This window comes from Cavia porcellus, unplaced genomic scaffold (genome assembly GCF_034190915.1).
Source record: "Cavia porcellus strain 051 isolate PalLab524CR breed Dunkin Hartley unplaced genomic scaffold, mCavPor4.1 scaffold_2, whole genome shotgun sequence".
NCBI lineage: Eukaryota > Metazoa > Chordata > Mammalia > Rodentia > Caviidae > Cavia > Cavia porcellus.
This window is the reverse complement of record NW_026947485.1, coordinates 77947748-77971091: the sequence shown is the minus strand read 5'-3', so window position 1 is coordinate 77971091 and position 23344 is coordinate 77947748. Positions and strand designations below refer to the sequence as shown.

The 23344-nt window shown below is 54.1% G+C and overlaps 1 protein-coding gene across 13 annotated transcripts in view; it reads left to right on the top strand.

Annotated features, from left to right (window-relative positions):
* The window catches only part of Sh3pxd2a (SH3 and PX domains 2A), a 197209-nt gene that overhangs the window by 135939 nt on the left and 37926 nt on the right, over positions 1-23344 (top strand). For 8 of the 13 annotated variants that reach the window (XM_003474945.5, XM_003474944.5, XM_023567256.2 and 5 more), the window contains 2 exons: positions 935-979; positions 6403-6534. In XM_003474945.5, coding sequence (XP_003474993.1) covers positions 935-979; positions 6403-6534 — 177 coding nt within the window. Of the gene's footprint in view, positions 1-934; positions 980-6402; positions 6535-6620; positions 14318-23344 lie in introns of those variants that run through there. The other 5 variants (XM_063244642.1, XM_063244641.1, XM_063244646.1 and 2 more) reach the window with 2 other exon arrangements.

The following is a 23344-nucleotide window of genomic DNA, read 5'->3' as shown; positions in this document are numbered from 1 at the left end:
CGCTTGGGCAAGTTGCTTAATGTGTGGGGCTCAGTTTCCAAATGGGAAGAATCCTCCAGGTTGGCTGTGAAGAGTGAGAGTCATGCTGTGTAAGTGCTTGGTACGAAACTAGAAGATAGTAAAAGATGTGTAAATGTGTGCTATGGCTTATGTTGATTGCCCATCAAGAAGTCCAGCAGCCTTCCTGGCCAGTGCTGGGTGGGCAGCCCAGTGTGTCGCACTGCCTGGCCCAGCAGGCTGATTAGGTCCACCCAGCCGCAGCGCTAACAGCGGCACAGCTCCTGGCCGAGCATTGTTTGTTTGGCGGGCTTTGGGTTTGCTCCCCTCTTGGCTACTTGACTCTGTTTAACAGGTGAGCATCCTGAGGCGCAGAGTGGACACCACTGCCTGAGCCTGGTCCCTTGCAGTGCCTCTCCTGGGTTGGGCAGCAGGGTTTGAGACTCTCCAGGGGATGCCCTTCCCTCAACTGAGCTCTGTCTCCCTTGGCGGGGTAACGTGGCCCCTCTGAGAAGACTCGGCTTAATAGATGTGGTACCTAGAGATGTGGCCCTCAAGGCTCCAGCCCTGGTAGTAGCGGCCCTCAGAGCCACCCAGCCTGAGGCCAGCCACGCACATGGTCATCAAGGAGACCCAGGGCTGCCTTCTCCAGCAGCACCGTGACAGCTAAGAGGTCTGCTCTGGGGAGGGACCACTCACGATGCTCTGTGCTCCCAAGGATCCCTGCAGTCAGACAGACACCTCATTATCCTCCTCCTCTGTAATCACACAGCCCACGCCCAGCAGCAGTCCCAGAGCCAGGAAACCCCTCCTCCCTGCCCCCGCCTTCCGCCCACACCAATCCCTCTGTGCAGCCACTCACTGTGGACTCCCACTGCCTAACGGTTCTCTCTCTGGTTCTCCTCCTGCTGCTGCTGGCTCTCGGGGGACTCGGAAGTGTGGCTTTCCAGCTGGGCTGAGTCTCCCAAGAAGGACCTGACAGGTACTGCCCAGCGTGCATGTGCGTGCATGCGTGTGTGTCCCAGCCTGCATTGGGAGCCTGTGCTCATGTTTCTCTCCGCGTGCTTCCCTGGGAAGAGAGGCAGCCTCGACAGCCACTTTCCCTTCACTGTGCTCCTGGGCGAGCCCTGTTCAGCACTCAGCTCTGGCCTGGGCACCCTGCAGTACTCCTGGGGACAGCAAGGGCTGGGTGTGAGCAAAGCCTTCTGGCCGGGCATGTGGCTCTGAGTCCCAGCTTTGCCACGTCCTGGCTGTGCCTTCCAGGTGTTGTGCAACCTCTCTGAGGGGACGAGTGCTACCTCAGGGACCTGGTTCCTAGGAAGCAGAAGGGTGACAAGGGCTGCTGTCCTCAGTGGGGGGCCATCCTGGTGAGAGTGAGGCAGGTCAACCAGAGATAGCTGGGCTCACATCAAGCAGCTGAACGGAGGCAGAGCTGAGCTCTGTGTTCCTGAGCCTGGTTTCTGGGGCTCCTTTGGGAGCTGGAGACTCAGAGGGGTTGAGGTGTCCCAGGACTGAGGGTGGGTCACAGCCTGTGACCCAGCAGTGCAGAACTCAGAATGTCCTCCAGCCTGGCTTGGGCCTTTCTGGCTAGTGTGGCCCTCAGGAGTTCAGGCTTTGTGTCTGGGCAGAGCCAGGCCCCACTCAAGGCCTTGCCTTTAGTCTTTGGGATTCCCAGGACCCAGAGGGCAGGGTTTTCAGTGCCTACGGGGATAAGGGGGAATTTCCAGGATGGTCTTCCAGGGGCTCCTTCATTTCTGAGAGCAGAGGTGCAGGCTGGGAGTTGGGGAGCAGTGCAGAAGGGTCAGGATCCAGGGGGCTAGGCCACACCAGAAGTTAGAGGCTCAGCCCCTCCCGCCACAGCTGTTGGCAGGGGGTGGGAAGTGAGTCTTATCCCAGGAGTGGGGCCAGAAGGAGAGAGGCAGTTGGGGGAGGGCCCCATTCTGCTGCAGCTCTCCTCCTGGTGTTCCCTTGATGAGGGCCGGGGCCTGAGCTAATCACTGGGCGCCTGTCCCTTTTTCCCCTCTGCGCAAGCCAGGGAGCCCGAGCCCACTTGGCCCACAGTAATGCATTTTATTCACCCAACGTATAGCTGAGAGGCCAGCGAGCCCAGCCTGGAGACACCCACTGTGAGGAGCCAAAAGGGCCTTGGTGGGGTTCCCAGGCCTGGGAGGGTGGTAGAAGCTTGGAACAGAGACTACCATGGAGCTGGGGTCTGCTGAGGGTCACCTTTGAAGCCAGAGACCCAGGGAGACAGGCCCACCTGGGGAGGGACCCAGCCAGAATCTCGGGCAGGTCACCAGACTCCTCTGGTCCTAGATTTCCCATCTGGGATGTTGAAGAATTGGATGAGACAGGAAACCCAGAGGGGACAGGCTGACAGCAGGGTTCTGACATGTGTCCCAGAGTGGCCCCCAGGAGCTCTGATCTGTCTCTCTCCCCTGGCAAGTGCCTGGAGAGGCCTGGGAGAGATGTGGGCACAGCCCCATGCCCTTTTCCAGCCTGCAGCCCTTGCCGCAGCTGTCCTGCTGCTGAGACCTTGGGAGTCAACACTTCTCTGGCTCTTTCCCTCAACCTGCTGTTGCCTGTATTTGCTTTATAAACAGCGGTCTGTGGTTTACTTTCCGCCATAAGCCCTGTTACTTCACCCGATCCTCAGAATGGCAGCACAAGATACTGTCCCTGTTACTGTCCCATGTGAGTGCACTAAAGCTCAGAGAGGCTAAGTGTCCTCTCCAGGCTCATGGAACAATAGAGGAAAACCAGGACGGGACCTCAGACCCACAGACTCTGAGCATTTGTGTCACGAATCTCAAATTAGGATTGTGTCCTGGGTCGTGTCCGTGGGCACAGCACAGTCTGGTTGGGAGGCCATGTCCCACAGAACATTCAGAAGACAATGGACAGGGCTGGTGTGATGGGAAGCAGGTCTCCTGTGGGGACAGCAACGCTTGGATGGAACTGGGGGTGACAGACAGTCTGGAAGCCTTTCTGGCCAGGGGACAATGGCCTCAGCAAAGGCTTAAAAGGAAAGAGCGTGCCTGGAACAGTGTTGGTGGCCTATAGTAGGTGTCCAGCACATGTGTGTGAATCATAAATATATGAAACTGCCCCAGGGGGAGGGGACTCAGGAGCTCGGATTGCAAGGTGACAGGAGCTTGAATTTGGCCTTTGTTCTTTAGGCATGGGAGCCAGTGAAGGTGCTGGAGCACAGGGCTAACTTGGCAAAGGCTTAGCTTAGCAGCTAAAGTTGTCAGCCAGGATTAGGCAGGAACAAGGTGGTGGTAGAAGCAATGGCAGGTGTGAGGCACAGGGTGGAGCGGAGACCTCAGGGCCCCAGGAGGCCCAGCATGGCTCTGCAATGAAGCACAAGGACCCATTCCTGAAGAAGAGGCAGACAAAGCCGCTTCTCAGGGAGAGGCCTTGCTGTCTACGAGGTCTGCCCCTCCTCCTGCTCCTGCCAAAGCCTCTGTCTGAACATAGAAGACTCGCTGCCCCCGCACCCCCCCCCCAACCAGCAGATTCCTCCACCCCCAATTTTCCGGACCTTGACTGGGAGGGATCCAGGGCCGCCTCTGTGGGATGACATCACTGCCTACCAGCCACCAGGTCTCCAGGCCTCCCGGTGGTTTCTCATCTGGAGACTTGCTCCTAGAGCCTGCCTGCTTGCTCCGCCCAGGGAACCCCAAGTCCCAGCACCCTGAGAGGCAGATGCCAAGCTGGGAGCCTGTGCTCGTGACAAGGTGGGCAGGGCTGCTGGGAGGACAGCAGTGTGTGTTGTGGTGTATCTGTCCCCAGCGCCTGGGGTAGCCGCAGCCTGTCTGCACTCTGCAAGCTGGAGGACATTCTCTCTGCTAGCCTACCTGTGTCCCAGAGTGTTGGCGGCCCCCAGAGAGCTCAGACTGATTTTCTAGGAAGGTAGGGGTGGGGGAGTGGAATATGGATTTCTCCATGCACAGAAGGGGCCAGCCCAGCTGCCCGGCTCTTGGTTGCCTTTCTGCCTGAAATACAATCCTGGCTTTGGACAAGCTGTCTGGTTGCATGTGTACATCCCTATGGCACCCTCCTAGCTAAGACAGTGCCCTTCCCCAGGTTTCCAGAGGCCCTCCATGGGCTATAGCATCTATGCGGCATGGCAGAAAGCCATCAAGGCAGTGGAGTTCTTTCCCTTCTGAGAAGGGTCCACCTTGGGGTCTCTCAGAGCTCTGTGGCCATTACCCCCAGCTCTGGGGTAGATAGAGCCTCCTCAGAAGAAGACCCAGGGATCTAAGCAGTGCTTCCACTCCAGCTGCACGCCAGAGCCACAAGCCATAGGGCCTTAACTGTGTCCTTAGATCTAGGTCTCAACCAATTTGAACTGACCCTCTGAGGCACAGGCAGGAGGGCTTTATTTGGTTTGATTTGATGTTATAGACAGGGTCTCCCTCTGTATCCCTGGGTATGCAAAGTGGTCTAGAACACGTGATCCTCCTGCCTTAGCCCTCTGGGTGCTGGGTTACAGGTGAGTGCCACTATGTCCAGCAGGCATAAGCATTTTTTAAAAGCCCCTCAGGTGACTCTTTTGCCATCGAGTGCAGGGACATCATGCAGGAGGAACAGTGTGTCTGGAAACAGGTCCAAGAATGTTGTTCTGTAAAGAGAGATGGGTTTGAACCTTAAAGCACAGTGAGGAGATTTGGTTCTCTCTGTACACTCTGGGAAATGGGGTGGGTTTCCTGCCCTGTCCGAGCCTCTGATAGCTCTGTGGAACCGAAAGTCAGGAGGGGAGTTGTTAGGTGAGGTGGGCCAGAAACATGACTGGCACACGCAAGTCGGATTCAGGTGCATGGGGGATGTGGCTGTGGGCCAGGGGGCCATGTGGAGCCTCAAGACCCTCAGCCGTTCCTAGGGCCAAGTTAGTAGGAATGGTCCCTGCGGCCTTCAAGGAGACTAGCAGACATGGGGTTTTGTTTTTGAAACAGAAGATCTTGCTGTGTTGCCTAGGCCTGTGTTGGACTCCTGGGCTTGAGTAATCCCACTGCCTCTACCTCCAAACTGCTGAGGCTACGGGTGTGTCATTGGGCCTGCCTGGAAGATGCATGGTTTAACTGTACCGCAAACTCACAAACTCGCTTTGAGCTTGGGGTGGGAAGACTTCCTGAAGGAGGGGACTGTCGGTCTCTAGCTTGTGGGTTCTGCTCTCCCCTCACAGGGCATGGAGCATCTTAGGTGTTGGGCACGGTAATGGTTGAAGCACATGGAAACTAACATGACCTGTCCAGTCCGTATGATCACTAAGCCCCGGGCTGTCCACCCTCCAGAAAGGTGCTCGCAAATGACTGTCCGTTGGTCCAGTGGCCATGGGGTGCAGAGAAGGCACTTGCTTCTGGGGTTCTGGGCCCCTCCCCCTGCTACACCCCAGGTTTTGACCCCTTCAGTTTCTGAAACTGCTGGGAAGGTTGGCCAGAGGCTGCTGGAGCCCCAGTACTGCAGGGCAGAGGGAGACTGAGTTGGTGCATGCAGCAAGAGGGCAGCTGCTGCACCCAGGAAGGCGTCTCTGGAATTGGGGCTGGGCAGGTCGGCCAGCCAGCGGAGGCCCCAGGCCATCCGTGCCTAGCCTTTCCTGAGCCAGCAATGCAGGAATGGAGCCTGGAGCCGAACTTCAGGAAAAGTTGGGGGGGGGGGGGTTGGCCAGTGCTGGCGCTGGGACTTGCTTGAGTTTCAAGTAAACAGTCTGGGCCCTCCTCCCTTCTCCTGCCTCCACCCCCCGGCTCCTCATTCGACGGGTTTCATGTGTTTCTATTTAAGGGTTGTGAGTAAACCCCAGCGATTGGCGGCCTCAAACCCTCTGGCCGCCTCACCAGGCCTCTCCCGCCCCTAAAGGAGCAGGGCTGCCTTTCTCTCTGGGTTTCCAGGCTCTGGTAGAGGCAGGGGCCTCCTCCTGGCCACCTCTTCCCTCTCTTTCTCTCTCCTGCACTGTTCAGCCCTCATGGGCCACCCACCCACCCAGCCACTCATGCCCCGACTTCCCCACACTCCCCTGCCGGCCCAGGTCTGCAGAGACCTCCGCAGTCCCCAGCCTCTCCTGGCCTCTTCCATGCCGGCCTGTGACTAACTCAGCACAGCGGAAGGCTTTTCCCTCAGTTTCCTTGGCCTCTGCCTCTGCCTCTGTCTCTCTCCTCCCCCACTCCTTCCCCTGTCCCCCGGCTCCCCATGTCCCTCGGTCCCTGCCGTGCAGCGGGCCAGTGTGGGGCCCTGCTATATGGCCTGTGCTTGGGGCCCGTCAAGCTGCAAGCCCTGGCTGCGGGCTGTCCCTCGGAGCAGCGCTGGCGACCCAGCAGCCTCCCCCGAGGCCGATGGACAGAGGGCGCCCTGGCCGCGGGGCCATGGCCAGCCGATGGCTCACCGCGTGCTTTCTGCCCTCGCCAGGTGCCGACACCAACGCCGAGCCCATGATCCTGGAACAGTATGTGGTGGTGTCCAACTATAAGAAGCAGGAGAACTCAGAACTGAGCCTCCAGGCTGGGGAGGTGGTAGATGTCATCGAGAAGAACGAGAGTGGTGAGTGCCCAGTGGCCCTGGGATGGTCCATGCAGGCTCCGGCCAGGCTCCTGGGCTATGTGGGGGTTTTGTTCCCTCCTTCCTCCCCCTCCTCTGCAGCTATACGTTATTTCCATCTGGCAGGGAGAGGCCAGGAAGCTGAGGGTCCCCCTGTTGGTCTGGGCTGCAGGCCAGTAGCTTGCCTGGTGGTGGAAGAATGTCTCCCCGGCTCAGGATAATTAAGTGGCTTTTGTTAACGTAAAGGCAGGGTGGCAGTTTGGGTATAGGTGCCCAGCCCTGCTCAGAGACCTGTGCCACCCAAGGCCTGTGCAGAAGGTAGCTTCCAGCTAAGGGGTGCCCAATAGCAGCTTCCCCTGTTGGGACGAACTTTCAAGCCAGGGTTGAGGCAAAGGCAGGGGGAGCCAGCCACCTGAGAGCGGAGGAGGGAGGCCCTGATGGTCACTGCAGGGTCCAGAGCCCCAGGCCCCAGGTGAATTGTCTGGCTGATGTCTGAGCAGTGAGCTGGAATCCACTGGGACCTGGGGACAAGGGCCCAGGCAGCAGATGAAGCCAGGACTCAGGCCAAGGAGGGTTCCACAAGAACTGTCTTCTTTAGGAGCTGGTACAGGGTTCAGCCATGCTGTCGGCTCCTGGAGGGTTCTCTGGGTCCCCGGTTCTTACAGAGTGGGCCAGAGTGCCTTGGTAGCACAAGTCACAGCAGGCGGAGAAAGGAGAGCACAAGTCTGGCAGCCAGTCTCCAGTGGGCTCGTGTGGCCCCTGCAGGGCCAGGATGGGCCCTGGGCTCTGGGCCATGGCCATGGCCAGGGGTACGTCCTCAGCCTGCTGGGCAGTTCTGTACTTGACTCCTCACATCTGGTTTCGCTTTCAGTTTATTTGCTGGGGCCAGCCCCCATGTGCAGCAGCATCTCTGGCCTGTGCCTGGTGTACAGTCCCAGAGGGGTGGGCCTGTTCCACCCCTGCCCCTCAGTACCATTCCAGGATTTTGAAACCTGAAAGAAAGCAAAGAACCTCCAGGCCATTTGATGCATAGGGCAGTAGCTGTGGGTGTAAGGTCAGAGCGATGGAGGTAGCGAGTCTCATGAGGGTAGAAGCGGCCTGGGTGTCCCTGGCACCTGATTTCTGTGCTCTGGGTAGCAGGTAGCTGTCCAGAGGCCAAGGAGGTGCCTCTGGCTCCATGCCTCTCAGGCCAGGCTCAGCCCTTGGCAAGGTGGTTAGCAGTAGTACTGCCCACTAGCCAGTCTGAGTGCCTAGAGTAAGGCCTGGCCCTTGTCTCCAAGTGGCCACCATGGTCTCCTTCCTGCACAACTTTGTCCTCAGTCTTGGTCCTGCTCTCAGCTCCCTCCCCTCTCCCAAAGGAAGCTGGCGCTACTGGCTGTGAAGTCCTGAGACCCAGAGAGAGGGGGTCTCATGGTAGAATGTGAGGTGCCAGGGCAGGGGGTACTTGCTTGCTTGCTTGTTTGCTCGGGATCCTTCACCTGAAAGAGACAGAGGCCCACCTTGGTGTTAGGTCAGTTCTTCCCGGAAGTGCTGGCTTGCGGATCCACTACCTCCTGCCCAGCATGACTCATCACAGCTATATACAACAGCAGGAGGTGGGGATCCCTGAGGAGTCTTTGGGGACCAGTCACATGTAAGGAAGGTTGTCCTGCTTTAAGGCCCTGTGATTCCCAGAGCTGTGGTGCCTTTCCCTTTCCCCATCCCATAGCCAGCATCCTAGGAATACTTAAAGAGTCCTGCCTGGCACTGGGGAAGGAGGGCCTAGGAAAATTAGGCATCAGCATTAATCCTGGACATGCTGGGCACCCCCTAATCTGCTTAAAGTTACCCATGGCTGGTTGAGGGGCCCCAGGGCTCCTGTTCCCAGCATCACCTGTGGCTGCCCAGGCTGGTACACATCCTTTGAGGAGATGCTGTTCCCACAGTCGGGATTCTGCCCACCACCCACTAGCTGTATGGCTTGTTTTCCCTTCTATGAAATGGAGGTATCCTTGTGGCCACGTGGTGAAAGTGACAGCAGAGCAGATGACCTCTCTGCTGACACCCAGGTCTGAGTCCGTGGCTGGGTAACTCACTAGTGGCCTGGGTATCAGCAGAGATCCTTGGTTGTACGTGGCTTTTCTGTTTCTCTGGTGGAGACAGATGCTCAACCACAGCTATTTACACAGGGTCATGAAATGTGCTAGGGTCCCCATGCAGACCTACCCTGTCACCATCAAGAGCCAGCAGGCCTGGGGTTTACAGCTAGCTTAGACAGAGACACTGAGCCATCAGGGGAAGAGGGCTGAACTTCAGGTCCTGGGAGGTGGTACCTTGAAGAGGGAGCGGGAGGCCAGCTGTGGGACAGGGGAGGCATCTTGTGCATCCTTCAGAGCTGGCTTGGCAAGGAGTGGTGAGTGAGAAGGCTTTTGAACTCTGGAACAAAGACCTCGTTGTAATGCCTTTGACCTGGGACATGTGGGTGAATTGAGACATTTCCAGTGGCATTGTTGGGGTGATAGCCCTAGTCAGCACCTCCTGCCTTCCACTGGCTGCCAGGTCTCTGTCCGTGTGCCTTCTTGCTTACTGGGAGTCTCTCAGATGGAAGGTCTATGCCTGCCCATCAGGGGCCTCTGGCTGGGACCACAGGCGCCTGGAGGGTGGCTGTGAGCAGGCCAGCAAGTCTCTGCTACCCTCTTTCTGAAGAGATGTGTCTGAAGGCTGCGCTGGGCCCTGCACGTCACAGAACCCCTCCACCAGAGGCACGGAACAGCCCATGCATAGAAGGCACTGGAACCATTTTCAGCTGAAGAACAGGCAGAGGAGTTAAGTAATTTGTCTTGATGTGGAAACTTGGAGGTTGGTCCCCTTTCCAGGGCCCTGGGGGATCCTGAGAGCAGGCTGATCAGGGCCAAAAGTCCAGTAAGCGTGCATTGGCAGGGCCGCAAGCTGGGATAGTTGAGGTGTCTGTGAGCTCCCCGAAACCCCTGCTGAAGGGTGTTTCTGCCAGTCAATGCTTGTGGATAGTAGTGGCTCCCGCTCCTGACTGATCCTCTGAGTGCAGAGGCAGGCTGCAGCTGAGATCTCTCTGGAAGGCAATCTGTTCCCAGATAAGCCTGTCTATCTCAGAAACACAGAGGGGCAGAAACAGCAGACACTCAGAGTGGACCTGGGAGCTTAGGAAAAGGGATTTTGCTCAGACTTGCTTTCTTCCCCCTCCACTGTGTAACAGGGTTACGGACAGCAAAACGTTTAAACAGCTGTGTGCATTTGTCATTAGGCCATACCAGGGCATGCAGCACGCTTTTTGGCTCTGTTTGTGGAAATCCTCCCACTTTGACACGTGCATCAGTATCAAGATGCTTTCTTTGTAAGACATCCTTGTGCCTCAAAGACCACATTGGCTTTACCTTCCTGCAGGCATCCCTGGTCTGACGTCTGCAAGGTGGTGATGTCAGAGATGTGGCCACTGTGAGCAAAACTGCCTCCAACTTTCCAGGATTATTTCCTCCTCCTCCTCCTCAGGGACTACAGGCCAGGACAGGAAGCAGGGAAATGAGTCAACAGAATTTTTCCTGCCTCAGCTTTCCTGCGCAGAATCTCAGCTTATTTCTTGGCACTGGCAGGATAGCTGAAAGATTCTTACACTCCCTTGGAAGCAAGGAATTCTGAGTTCCTCTGGTCTAGCTACATATTTTACCAATGAGAAAACTGAGTCTTCAGAATTTTCACCCCTTTCCAAATCCAATACTTTGGTCTCAGTTGAGCTGTGAGCAGAGGAGGGAGACTTACTCTACCTTGGCTCAAAAGAGTATTGAAAGAATGCAGAGATCTCTCTCTAGACCCAAGGTTGCAAGTAAATCCCAGCCTCAGGAGACAGGGATGGAACAGAAAGGTGATGCAAGGCAGAGCAACCAGTCTGTCCCCGTCTCTCTTTTGGGTACCATGTGGACCGGAAATACAGTTGTGCTCCTCTGCTGTGAGCCAGCCTTGCCTTCTCTTCTTGAGCCAAGACCTCAGCCTGTCAGCTCCAGACTCTTTATAGCTCCTCAGTTGGGGAAGTAACCAGTAACTGACTATGACCTCTGGTTCTCTGAGTTCAAACTGCCAAGTAGTTTCCCAGCAATTTGAGAGGTTGAGGCAGCAGGATCTCTTGAGTCTATGCGGTAGACCCCTGAGGAATAGAGCAATTTATTTAAAAAAGGAAAAGAAAAAGGAGTTTGAATCTGAGTGGTTCCTGGCCATGCAATGGATTAGATATCCAGTGCCATCCAGCCAGCTGTGTTTGGGAGAAGCATTGGATGGAAAATGACGGCTCTCTAGCTAAACTTAGCTGTGCTGTTGAGAGCAGGTTTTAAAGACGTGCTTGAGGATGGGGGTGATAGGCTACCCAGAATCACAGTAGCTCTAACCACTCACTTGTTTAGCAGCTCTGTCTGCTGCAAAACAAGCACAAATGAGCAAACAATTTTTTTTTTGTCTTTTTTGTTTTTATCGGTACCAGAGATCGAACTCACAACTGCCTGCTTGCAAGGCAGGCGCTTATGCCACTGAGCTAAATCCCCAGCCCCTATGAGCAAAGAATTTGGGATTCAAGTACTGGATTTAAGATTATGGGCTGGAGGTGGAGCTCAGTGCTGAAGCCTTGGTTCGATCCCCAGCATTGCAAAAAGAAAAAAAAAAAAAGGTTGAATGGTAACTGTGGACTTACAAGTGAGAACACTTTGTGTCCTCCTGGGTAAAAGGAGCTAGTAGTATATTCCACACAAGATTTAGGGGTGGGGGGACGGGGAGTTCTGGTTTTGTTTTGTTTTTACAAGGGTGAAACACAGTATTCATTCATGCATTTATTTCACAATTTTTGAACACTTTCTTTTGTCTCAGGCCCTGTGCTGACTGGATATGCACCCTCTGCCTCTGCAGACCATAGAGTCTAACTGATGTGAGCACTTGGCACTTGTAGGCGGGACTGTACTGTGAGCGTGTGGTGGCTTTTTAGATTCTCCAGTGCCACACATGGACTCCTAGGTGTATCTGCTACAACTTTGGCTTAGATTTTATGCTTACTAAGGAGTCACCTGTATCATGCAGTTTTCCCATGCTGGGACAGTACCTGACACTGCACTTTAAGGAGGAGTGCTTTACTTGGCTCGTCATTTCAGAGAGTTCAGTCTTGTCCAGCCAGCTCTGAGGCAAAAACACCACAGCGGAAAGGCAAGGCAGAGTAAAGCTGCTTAGTTCATAGTGGCCAGGAAAAAAAGGGCAAAGGACAAGATGTGGACCCCAAAGTCATGACTTCATGATCTACCCAGACACACCCCAGAAGTTTGCTTTCCTAATACCTAAGCTGCTCCCAAGCCATTCAAGTTGGCAGTTAAGCTTAACTGTCACACATACCCGATTGCCAATTCAGCCTTGCAAGCTATCCAGCTCCTAAGAAATGACTGTCCCAATAAAGATAGGAAAGGCCATTTGTAGAAAAGCAGGTTTGTTATAGTTTGCATTACAGATAAGTGAACTACCATTCTTATCTCTGAAATAGCCTTGTAAGAGTTTGGTTCCCATGAACCAGTCTCCATTTGGAGGTGGTGACTGCCCCTCACAAAGTCCCATCTGAGCCTTCAGAAATTTGCTCTGATTGTGCTTCTCTAGTGCAGCATGTTTGTGCCCCTGCTGTAACCACTAATCAGAAAATCCCCAGTTAATTCTGGCCCAGGACATCTCTGATGTACTTCAGAGCTGGCTGGAGTGAAAAGGGCTGGGGACTTGGGTCCCAGGGCAGAGGTGGAGACTCTGATCAAACCTCTGGCCCTGCAGCCTCGCTGCATTAGCCCGTGAAATGGAGGTCATTTGGAGAATAAGATTGTCGGGTAGATTAGCAATGAAGAACATGGGCTTCAAGTTAGACAATCTTAGGTTTAGTCTTGATTTGGTCAGTTGGTGACCCCTGAGAATTGTTTGGGTCTTTCAAACTTGAATTTTTTCACCTGTAAAATGGAGATAACTGTACCCATAGCTATGGGTTGGTATTGCTGATTGAAAAGGTTCACTACAGACATTCCTCATTTAACAACCAAGTTCCATTCCTGCACCTAGGTTGTTAAATGAATTGGTTGCTAATGAGGAATTATATGGTGTGTGCATTGCAATATTCAGAACAGAGAGATGGTCAAAGGAAACTCCAGCCCAATGACTTTGCTTCGATTTGTATAACTCCTAATTAGGGGCAGTACTGTAGTGTATAACAACGTAAAACTGCAGTACTCTGCCACGCAGTACAGTTGGCAACAGTGACAGTGGCGTATAAACAAGGTGTCCTACCGAAGACATTGAAGCTTTATAAATAAGATGGACAGCGCTGTGCAAAAAAAACCAAACCAAAAACAGATTGTAAGTCCAGTCATTGAGCAGGTAGCTCTTTAAACAAAGAATATCTGTATTGGAGCACAGCGAATTAGAGCCACCAGTCAGGACACAGAACTGGGGCAACCTCACCTTCCAAATGGGCCAGAGAGGATCACACCAGTAGTTCCGAGGACTCACTCAGCCCAGAAGGTCATGAGCTGGATACAGCAGCGAAGAGTTTACTGTGTGGCTGTGAGGCCAGGACAGCTCCTGCTGGGCTCAGGGTCACCCCCCTGGAGTTCTTATTTGGGCAGCCGTCCTTGTCCCAGTCTGTGACAGGAAGAGGGGTTGAAAACAGAAGTCAGAGTTGGGGCCGGGGACTTAGCTCAGTGGCATAAGCGTCTGACTGGCAAGTGCAAGATCATGAGTTTAATCCCCGGTACCAAAAAAAAAAAGTCAGAGTCACATTGATGACCTACGGCGGTAGCCTCAGGGGATCGGGGCCTCCAGGTAAAGTTGGGAGATGAAAGGCCCTCCCGTGATAACCCCATACTGGCCACGTGGCACAGATAAAGATGGGTGTCATCAGGAAGGCTACATGTAGGACGAAGAAGCCTTGAGCTGGGCCTTGGAGACAAAAGCATTCTGATAGGCAAAGGGGAGTTCAGAGTGTTGGGATGAGGACACAAAGCAGGTGTAGGGGTGCCCAGAGCAGCCAGGGTAGATTAGCCATGCACCTGTGCATGGAAGGGCCAGCAGGGAGGAGTGGGGCCTAGGGCAGGCCACTCTGGCTGCCCACAGAGGAAGGGCCACAAGGCCATCGGGGGGACAGAGAGGTGTCCAGGGGCTTGTGAGCACCGAGCACTGTTAGCACCTGTCTGGGGGCCAGCAGGGACAGACACTTTGTCCACCTTGCTTAGGTTGGACGGGTAGGATGGATGGTCACCTAGACCAGGTGGACAGAGGCAACCCAACTTCCCAAATCCAGACTGACCTTCACAGAGACGCCCAGAGATGCTCTGTCTACACCTCACACCGCACACTCATGCCACCTCAGTCCCCAAGTGAAGTGACAGAGCCCACCCCTGGCAGAAACACAGGGTAAAGATCTCCCTAGCCCAGTCTCTCTGCTGTTACATAACAGATCACAGCAACATGTGCTGCAGCCACTTTCCGGGGAGTGGGATCTATCAGGACCTGGGGGACTCTGAATTGACAAACTATACCCTCCTCGCTCCTTCCCAGCAGACTGCTTGGCTACTTGATAGGACACAGTTCAGCATTTGGATTTCAGTGATCGCGCTGGCAGTGCCTGGTGCTGGCCCGGAGAAGCCACTCTCACCCCTTTAAGGTTCCATAACCGCATCCTCTGGGTTCCAGTGCTATCCTAGAATCTGGACCTCACAGCAGGAACAGCCAGGAGCCCAGCTAGCTCTGATGTCCTGCCAAGTTGGGGAGGCAGGTAAGCCAGTGTCCTGTGGGGCTCCCTGTGCTGGGACCTGAACTTTTGAATCCCAGAAAATGGAAGCTTTTGGCCCATGTAGTCCCCAGGCTTCTCTCTACCTCTGTTTGATGTATGCTGTGTGAAGCTGCTATCTTGATGTTTCATTGTCCGAGCCCCAGCTCTACATTCTCATCCTTATTGATTTGTGGATTCATTCATTCAGTCCTGGGCGTTGCACCCAGGGCCTCATGCATGCTAGTCAAGCCTGCCACCATTGAGCTGCACCCCTCAGGCCTCTTATTTATTTTGAGGCGGGGTCTCACCAAGTTACCCAGGGCTGGTCGAAAACTTGCAGTCCTCCTGCCTCGGGCTCCCGTGTGCCTAGCATTACAATGTGTGGCACTAGTCTGGGCTACATTTTCCTTCTTAGCTGGGTGTCTCTCAGGCGTGTGCTAAAATTCCTTTTCCTCTGCTAAGCTTTTATTGGATTAGATGGTGGGGAAGTGGCCCAGGAGCAGCATGGGAGGTGTGAGCAAGCCAGGCTCAGAGCAGGTCTGCCAAGTACTGGTTGTACAGGGACCGAGCCCCTCGTGGGGGTCCAGCGCTGTTGTGCAATAGCAGATCCTACCCTCCCATTCAGAGCGTCCCATCAGCATTGCCGCAGGCTGTCCATGGGTCATTGTGTTCTGGAACCTGAACACCATGGCCAGGGGTTTGTGTGTCTGGTCTCTTAGACTCCTGCTCCAAGGGTCGCTGGGGAAGGGAAGGCCACCTAGGGAAGTGCCTGCCCCTGAGCCAGCTAAGAGGGGATTCTGGACTTTTTTCAAGGTGATCTTTCTGAATCATAATATTTTGTGTTCTGTGAGATAAAAAACTGTACAGTTTTAAAAACATCTTGGTAAGAGGCAGGGTGGATATTGGCTTTCCACCTTCCCCAGGAGGAAACTGAAGCCCAGAGCAGGGAGTTGACTTGGCCCAAGGTTGCACAGCTGGAGAGTTTTACACATGGCAGTTTGTTCTCTGTTGAGAAGCCAGGGTGCTTCTTTGGAAAGCCAAACTCCAGAGAGCTTTGCAGCATGGGTTCCCTGGGCCTCAAAGAGGGAGAAAGCAGGGTTCAGTCAGCTGAAGCCTCCACTGTGTAGCAAAGAGGCCAGAGGAGATCTGAAGGGGAAGGGAAACAGAGTGACCCAGTTTCTTGCAGAAGTCATGAGCATTGCACCTGCTGACGACACCAGGTCCATGGCAGAGGGCTGAGGTGAGAGGGTGGGGCCCAGGCCATGCCTTGACTGGCACTCATCAGGGCCCAGCCCATGCTGTTTCTGTGTATCCAACCCAGTGGATCTGCTCTGGTCTCTGTCTCCCAAGCCCCATCACCAAAAGACCTTGTGCTGCCTTCCCTCCTTCCATCCCAACCTTCAACCTTCAGTGAAATCCTACAACAGGGACTACTTCCACAGCTTGCAGTTTGTGAAGTTAGTCAACAAATATCGAGCACCTAAGACTGGCTGTGTGGCGTAACCTAACAGTCCTTGTCTCCCCACAGTTATAAGTGACAGCTTGTGGAGTTGTGTCTGTACCTGTAGGGTACCTGTGGCAAGCAGATTAGATGCTGGGGACACTTACAGCTGGGTGCTTCCAGCCCCAGAGGCCAGGCTTAGGGCAGGCTCCTGCAGCAGGCAGCCTCATACAAGGGGCAAGCTGGTGCTGCTGGCAGCACCTAGGCTAGAGGGACCAGCCGAGCAGTGTCAGGGCCTCCCCACCATGAGGCACTTGGGGAAAGGAAGCCAGCCTGCAGCAGGCTGCCACACTGTCCTGAGCCCTAGATGCTGAGCAGCTGTCTGCAGCCCCAGGGAGGTGGAGCACGTGCCAGGGTGGGTGGGGAGCTGGTGTGTGGGTGCCCAGGCTGCTCTCCAGCTGGGGCCTTCCAGCCTGGTGTTCAGAGATTCTTTCACCTCCCCGGTAAGGCTGGCCTCAGACACCCCTGCAGAAGAATGCAGAGAGAGCCTGTGTTGGTGATGCCACTTCCTGGCACTGGAGACAGCGGGGGGGGGGCAGCGGTGTTCTCTGGATATGGGGGCTGTCCCCATGGCTGCGAGTCCACTGAGACCCAGGCTCTGCCTGCTCAGCGCTTTTCATCCCCTGCTTCCTGCGGAAGGGAGTGTGGCTGCTGTTGAGGTTGGCCAGGCACCCAGTCCTGGCGTTTCTGGACAGTGTCTTTCTCGTTTGTTTTCTGTCCTCCTATCCCCAGCCCTCCAGAGCTCAACTCACTCACCGTCTTTTGCTTGTGGCAAGATTTTAAGAAGCTGTGATGGGGAGGGGGTGTCAAGTCAGCACAGCAAGGATGCAGGGCTTGGGGTCCCCACACCAGCATGTGTAACACTGGCTGCAGGCTACTCTCATGCCAGGCTTCACCACATGACTGCTCTGCAACCAGGAGGAGCTTCCTGCCAGCTGCAGACACCCACTTCTCGCTGTAGGCATCAGGTCAAGGGATTGCCACTTGCCCCAGGGTGTAGGTGTCATACTAGCGCGCAGTTGTGGTGTGCCATTGTGGAAGGAACGCTGGGTTTTGCGTAAGAGTCTAGGTTCTAGGCCCTGGCACTGGTCAGTCAGGTGACCCCAGGCAAGCCACCCTGTCTCTTTGAACACCACCTCTCATCTGAAGGACAGAAGGGCAATCAGGAGTGGCAGCAGTAGCCACGATTCCCTGCCCCCAACCACTGTGCTCTCACCAAGCTGAGCAAGAGGCAGCCTGTGCACCTCCTTAGCCCTCAGTGCAGAGAGCAGGCAGAGGGCTTTGGCCATGGAGGCCAGGCTTTGGCCAGTTCTCCCCAACGGGCTGAAGGAGTCAGTGGCCGCAAATGTCCTGGGACTGTAATGATGATCACAGGGAGAATGAGCTCCTGGACAGCTCTGGAATGGGCTTTGGGAGGCCAGATGCCTGCATATTGAATTTCTGGGGAAAGAACAGCTGAGGAATAGTGTTGAGTTTCCCTGAGTCATTTCTGTGCTATAACAGTGCAAGGATATTCACATGTGTGCAAATGTGTGTGTTCCTGTGTGTGTACACCCCAGTGTGTTTACCCTGCGTGTGGAGGAGGGCCTTTGAGGGGGAAGATGATCGGTCACTTCCTCCAGTCTGCAGTTTGCATCCACCAGTGGGGCGGCTGGTGACGCCTACGTTTTCCAGGACCATTCTGGGGACGGCAAAAATCTGATGAGACTTGTGGAATTTCATGTCAGGGGTTTGGGGTGGCTTTCCTCACTCTTTTTAATGTTTTGAAGAGTTGCTGTGGAGAACTGCTGAAAGCAGAGGGGCCAGTGGATGTCTTTGGTCATGTCACATGAGGACAGGATTATCCAAGCAAAGGAGGTGCCTCCCATCAGCAGGGCTACGGGGTTCCAGGGCTGCCCTGCCAGAAAGCCAGTGAAGGGCTATAATCACAAACAGGCCGGCATCACTTAAACCCAGAAGTATTGCTTTAGACGCTGGGCTTGATGGGAAAGAATGCAGTGTTCCTCGGCCCCTCCCCCACCTTTCTCAAGTTAAACAAGATCTGTGAAAGCCTAGCCCTGGGGCTCCAAGGGAGGCCAAAATGGAAGTCCGGGAGGGGTCCCCAAAGGCCTGGCAGTGTGGGCTCCACTAACCCCCAGGGCCTTTGGAGCTAGGATGTTCCCTGCCCCCATTCTTTGGGGTACAGTGGGAAATCCCATTTTCCCAGAGCCTATCTTGTGTTCCTGGGGCCTCCTCCCCATGGCCTTGCCCACCAGCCAAGCGGCCTGGCGTTCTCTGTGTTTGCCATGTGTGTTCACCACTGTGTGAGGGGCCAGGGAGATGATCTGGTGGGGGTATCAGAGAGAGTGGCTCAGCACCTCGGAATACTGGGGCTCTCATCCCTCCTGGCTCCAGCCCAGCGCCATGGGGTGGGGGCTGCTTTTCATCCTCTCCCCTCCTCAGCCTACACCTCCTGGCAAACCCTAGATCAGTCTTTATGCTCAGGCGGCTGAACTCCTGCTCCCTAGAGGCCCAACTGTGGGCATGTCCTTCCCTAGCACCGAGAAGACCAGGCTTCCCTGGTCCTTGTCGCCACCAGGGTAGGATGGTAACTGACCACCCCTTGGAGGAGGGGGGAGGAGGCCACTCTATTGCCCAGGCTCTGCAGGGGAGAATGCTCAGGCAGGGGTCCTGCCTTGCTGGCCCCTTATGAGTCTGTATTCTCTCTCTGCTGCAGGCTCTGGCCCCATGTTCCATACCCTGCTGCATAGCCACATACGAACCCTCCTCCTTGGATGACAGTGGGGCCAGAGATTCTTGTCAGCACTGTCATGACAGCAAGGAGGATGATCCTGGAGGGTCAAACTTAGTCCTGACCCTCTCCCAGGTCCCATCTCTCAGCCCCCACAGGGTGGTCCTACACATCAGGGCCCTAGGAGAAGAAACTCTACCCGAGAAGTGATGGCCAGGATGGAGGCTTACAGCTGGGTGGGTTTGGAACCACCTGGACATCTCTGATCCAGAGATGGGACAGAGAGAGGGAGGGACAGAGGCATCCACATCCAAGCTAACACCCTCGAGCCGATGATGTGATGTTACAGTATTTCTCGTTTCCTATGGTGCTGTAACGTGTCATTGTTGAGGGCCAGGACTCAGCTGGAGGGATCTTGGGCCTGTCCTGGTCAAGATGTATTTAATATGGGGGAAGAGGTGATTACAGCCAGCCTCTAGCCCAGCTTGTGTTACCTAATTCTGACTCGGCCTCCCCATCATAGAACTGCCTTTAGAATACAGTCCTCGCCAGAGAGGCTGGGTGACCGTGAGGCTGAGAACAGGGTGGTCAGGCTAGGTCAGGACTGCCCCAGCATCCAACCCCTCTCTGCCCTCAGCTAGGGCACTAATTAATCTGGGCCTTATTGAGAATGGAGAGATCCAGAACTGAACAAAGAAGTGAGCAGATAGTCAGGAGCTAGAGATCAGACATTCATTCATTCATTCCCCAACCTTTATCTCCTGCCGTGTGACACAGAAGTAGACAAGGAAGACCTGATCCGCATCTTCATGATGGACTAGGGGCAGCAGTCAGCTGCCTGCTCCCCCAGCTGAGGGGGTCTTCCACAGTCCCTCCCTCTCTGGTGGTGGAGGTGGGAGGCACCAAGGATGGGGGGGGCTGGAGCCCTCATTGGTGCTCATGGGTGTCCATCAGCATTGTTCCCAATCACTGATGAGAAGCAAAATGGGACGGGAAGGGGTTTAGAGAATTTATTCTTAGCTTACCACAAACTGAGCTCTCAGAAACTCCAGGATAGTCATCCTATGACACAAAGGTATTTAAGACTTAAGTGAAACCCATTTGCTGCTTTGGACCTAATACCAGAAGCGTGCCTGGGCCATTTCCATTTGAGCCTCTCTCCTCACAGGAATGGAAAAGCAAAGCTCAGGGAGGCCCCACAGCCCAGTCACCAAGGACAAACCCACTCGTGGGGTGACACTCCTGGAGGAGTGCAGAGGGATGCCAAGCGTGACCCCTCATGAGCCCATCTGAAGCAACCACGTAGGCCTCTCCTGCAGGCCACACAAGCAAGCCCTCCTCCTTTCTGGATACAGCTGAAGGCTCACAGTGGTCTGTCCCAGGTTCTTGTTCCCTCTCACCACCAGTTGGGGACTGAGGAGTTCTGCCTGCTGGGTCATCTGGGGCCACCTGAGTACCAACCAACAATATCCCTCCATTTCTTGTGGGAAGATCCCCTGGGTAAGCAGGGTGCTGAGAGGCTCTGAGTTACTCTCCTAAAGTGGGGAACAGGAAGAGGAACCATTGCCCAGGGACTGAGTTGCTCCCCTGGATTCTAGCAGGCAGCAGTGCTGGGCATTCTAGTGTGCCCAGAACTGGTCCTGTCCAAACTCAGGAGCTGGGTTTGAGAGACTCCAAGGACAAAGAGGCAGGAAGGTCTGGAGTGGTCGTAGAGGCTAGGAAAGGAAGCCCGTGCCAGTGTGTCTGCATTTCATTCTCAACAACTCCTACCAGGTCCCTTCTTAGTCCAAAACACCAAGATGAGCAGAATCCAGCCTTTGTCCTCAGGGGGTTCTCGGTCCAGCAGAGAAATACGACCCAGTCAAACCTCAGATTGGGGCAGCCAGGGACAGAAACCAGGCTGCCTGCAAGCAGGGACTCATAGGAACATCACAGAGGTCTGAATACAGTGATGAGTGTATCTGAATACAGTGATGATGAGCACATTTAGAAGCAAGCAGAGCAAAACAGATCACTTCCCCTGGACCCCAAGGTCAGCTCTTGCCCAGATTCCCATGCCAGAGTAACCACCTTGTGGCCAGAGTGTAGCCATTCTGCCCCTCAGTTTTCCTGTCTGTTAAATGGGGATAACATTTGAAGTGCATACACTTACTGGAAAGGTTAACTGTGCAGAAATCTCATCCTGTGGCTCACTTTCCTTTCTCTGCTAGGCAGGAATGCACTGTCTTCTGCATAGTGAGTTCTGTCAGGGTCAAAGTTGGGAGTCCGTTGGATTCCTGAAACTGCTTGAAACATTGCCAGGCTGCCCATGGCATTTTTCCTGTTACCTCAGAGTAAGTCTGCAGGGTGGGTGACTTTGCTTCTCTTTCTTTCAGAAGAAAAGATAAGTGGGTTTGCTTAAGACTTCAGAGCTTGCCGCTGCCTAGCTGGGTTTGGATCCAGGGGCTGCAGATTCTTAATCCAAGACTCCTGAAGTAAGATCAATGTCGCCCAGAGAGTGGGCCATGCAAATGTGGATGGGGCAAACACATATTAAAGTGACACATTGGGCTGGGCATGGTGGTGCACTCCTGTACTCCCAGCACTTGGGAGGCTGAAGCAGGAGGATCATTGCAAGTTTGAGACCAGCCTGGGTTACAAAGTGAGCCTGAGGCCAGCCTGAACCACATAGCAAGACCCTGTCTCAAAAAAAAAAAGTGACACTGAGTCCCTTTGTGTAAGAGCCTTTTTCACCCCACCTTGCTAATGAGAGTCTCCATTTGGGTTTCTGTGGCGTTGGTACCTCCTTGCCCTGCCGAATGTCCTTTGCTTGAGGAAAACCCTTACCTAGCCTTTGTATCATGTTAGAACTTGCCCAGACATTTTGCTGGACCTTAAAGGATACTTGTCTGTGTTTTTCCAGTTATCTTCTGTTTAGGGTACTGGTGTTTCATTCCTTGTAGCACAGATATGTGTCTTTCTGAAAAAGTATGTTTGCATTTTTCAAAGTAAAGTCAGCTGAAATAAATACACTTGCAGAAACACCCAAGTGTCACTCGGCTAAGTGAACAGGCTGGCTGCCTGAGGGCTTGGGGAGCTGCAGAGTTAATGGACCCCACAAAGACAGACTCTTCTGGGCACATGCCATGGTTCCACAGTCTTCCAGGGTGACACCAGTGGCTCCCCAGTTCCAAGTGGGAAAGCAGCCTGGAAAGTGTCGGCGTTCGCGGTGGCTGCTCCCCTCGCTGTGCAGCAAAGTCCGTGTTTTCCGAGTGCTGTTGACGTCAGGCGGTGCAGAGTTTTTGCAAGCCCTCTATTTAAAATTCCCCAGAAATTAAATAAGGAGGCTGTGGAGGGAGGGATACCCTCGACAAATTGTGGAGTGGGCTTGTTTTGTTTATGAAGATGGTCTTTCAAAGTTGCAATTGCCCCTGTTTTATTTTTATCCAATTGAAGAGGGGCTGAACTCAGCTGGGAGCGAGGAGGTTATTATCAGTCTATGGCTTTTAGTGAAACCAACTCAGTTCTAGGGCCAGGAAGTTTCCAGTTTTAGCCAAGAGAGCAAAGAGAAGAAATCCCAGATCATCGGTGTGTACTTCCTAGGGCCTGGAGAGAGCTAGTTCAGAGGTAGGGATACCCCTTTCTGTCTCTGGTGAGTAGTAAGGACCGAGGGCATTCGGTTCCCACTGCCTCTCCTGCAGACCAGGAAGGTGAGCAGAGTGCCCAGACAGGTCGTGAGGTGCTTCTAGGCTTTGCTTTCTGCCCTCCACACCTGAGGAAGGCCATGTGACTGAGATTCTCATCCCACCTCTACCACTCTCCTTAGCCTTTTCCCCAGGCTGTCCTGAAGCAGATGGCATCTGGTGTGATGTTGGATTTGCGAAACTACTCTGTCCTCCATCGAGGTCAATCTCAGGTCTCAGAGAGGCGATAAGCAGTACTTCTGCCTCGAGCAGTTAGAAAGCTTGGTCCCTTTCCTGTTCTCTTCCAAACCTTCAGCTTTGATGGTCCACAATGGAAGTCTCTCCCCACCCAGTGCTTCTCCCCTGGTAAAAGAAGGTGCAGGCTGCAACTCAGCCACTGCAATTGGGGCGCAGCTGGAACCTACTATAGTGCTTTCTTTTCATCAGCTGTTCTTTTATGGTTGGAGTCTGTGATTCTAGGTGTTTCCTTAATGACTCACTTAGTTCAAATTAAAAATAATAAGATAAATCCAGGTGTGGTGTTGCACACTCATAATCCCAGCACTCAGATGGGTGAGACAGGAGGATCACTGTGAGTTCAAGGCCAGCCTGGACTGCATTGCACATTAAAGGACAGCCTCATCTGGCAACACCCTGTCTCAAAAACCAAAAATAAATAAATAGGTTGCACCAGGCATATTAGTGCACAACTGTAATCCCAGCTACTCTGGAGGCTGAGGCAAGATCACAAGTTTGAAGCTAGTCTGGGCACCTTAGCAATACCCTGCCTCAAAATTATAGGTGACAGATAGATAACTAGAACTGGGGATGTAGGTTCTGCAGTAAAGTGCTTGCCTCACATGTATGAGGCCTTGTGTTCCATCCCCAGCAGGCGCATGCACACACACACACACACACACACACACACACACACAAATATCTCAGCTCATAACACAGTCTCAGTAGCAGGCTGCTTACACTGTGGTTGTGTCATAAACTTAAGGAGCAGAAAATTTCCCATTGTCTGGTGGTGTCACATCTGTGGTAGTGTAGCACAGCACTTCCCTCCTGTGATTGTACTGGCGATGGTATAAGTACATCTAACAGTCACGGTCACAGAGAGGTGCAGCACATGT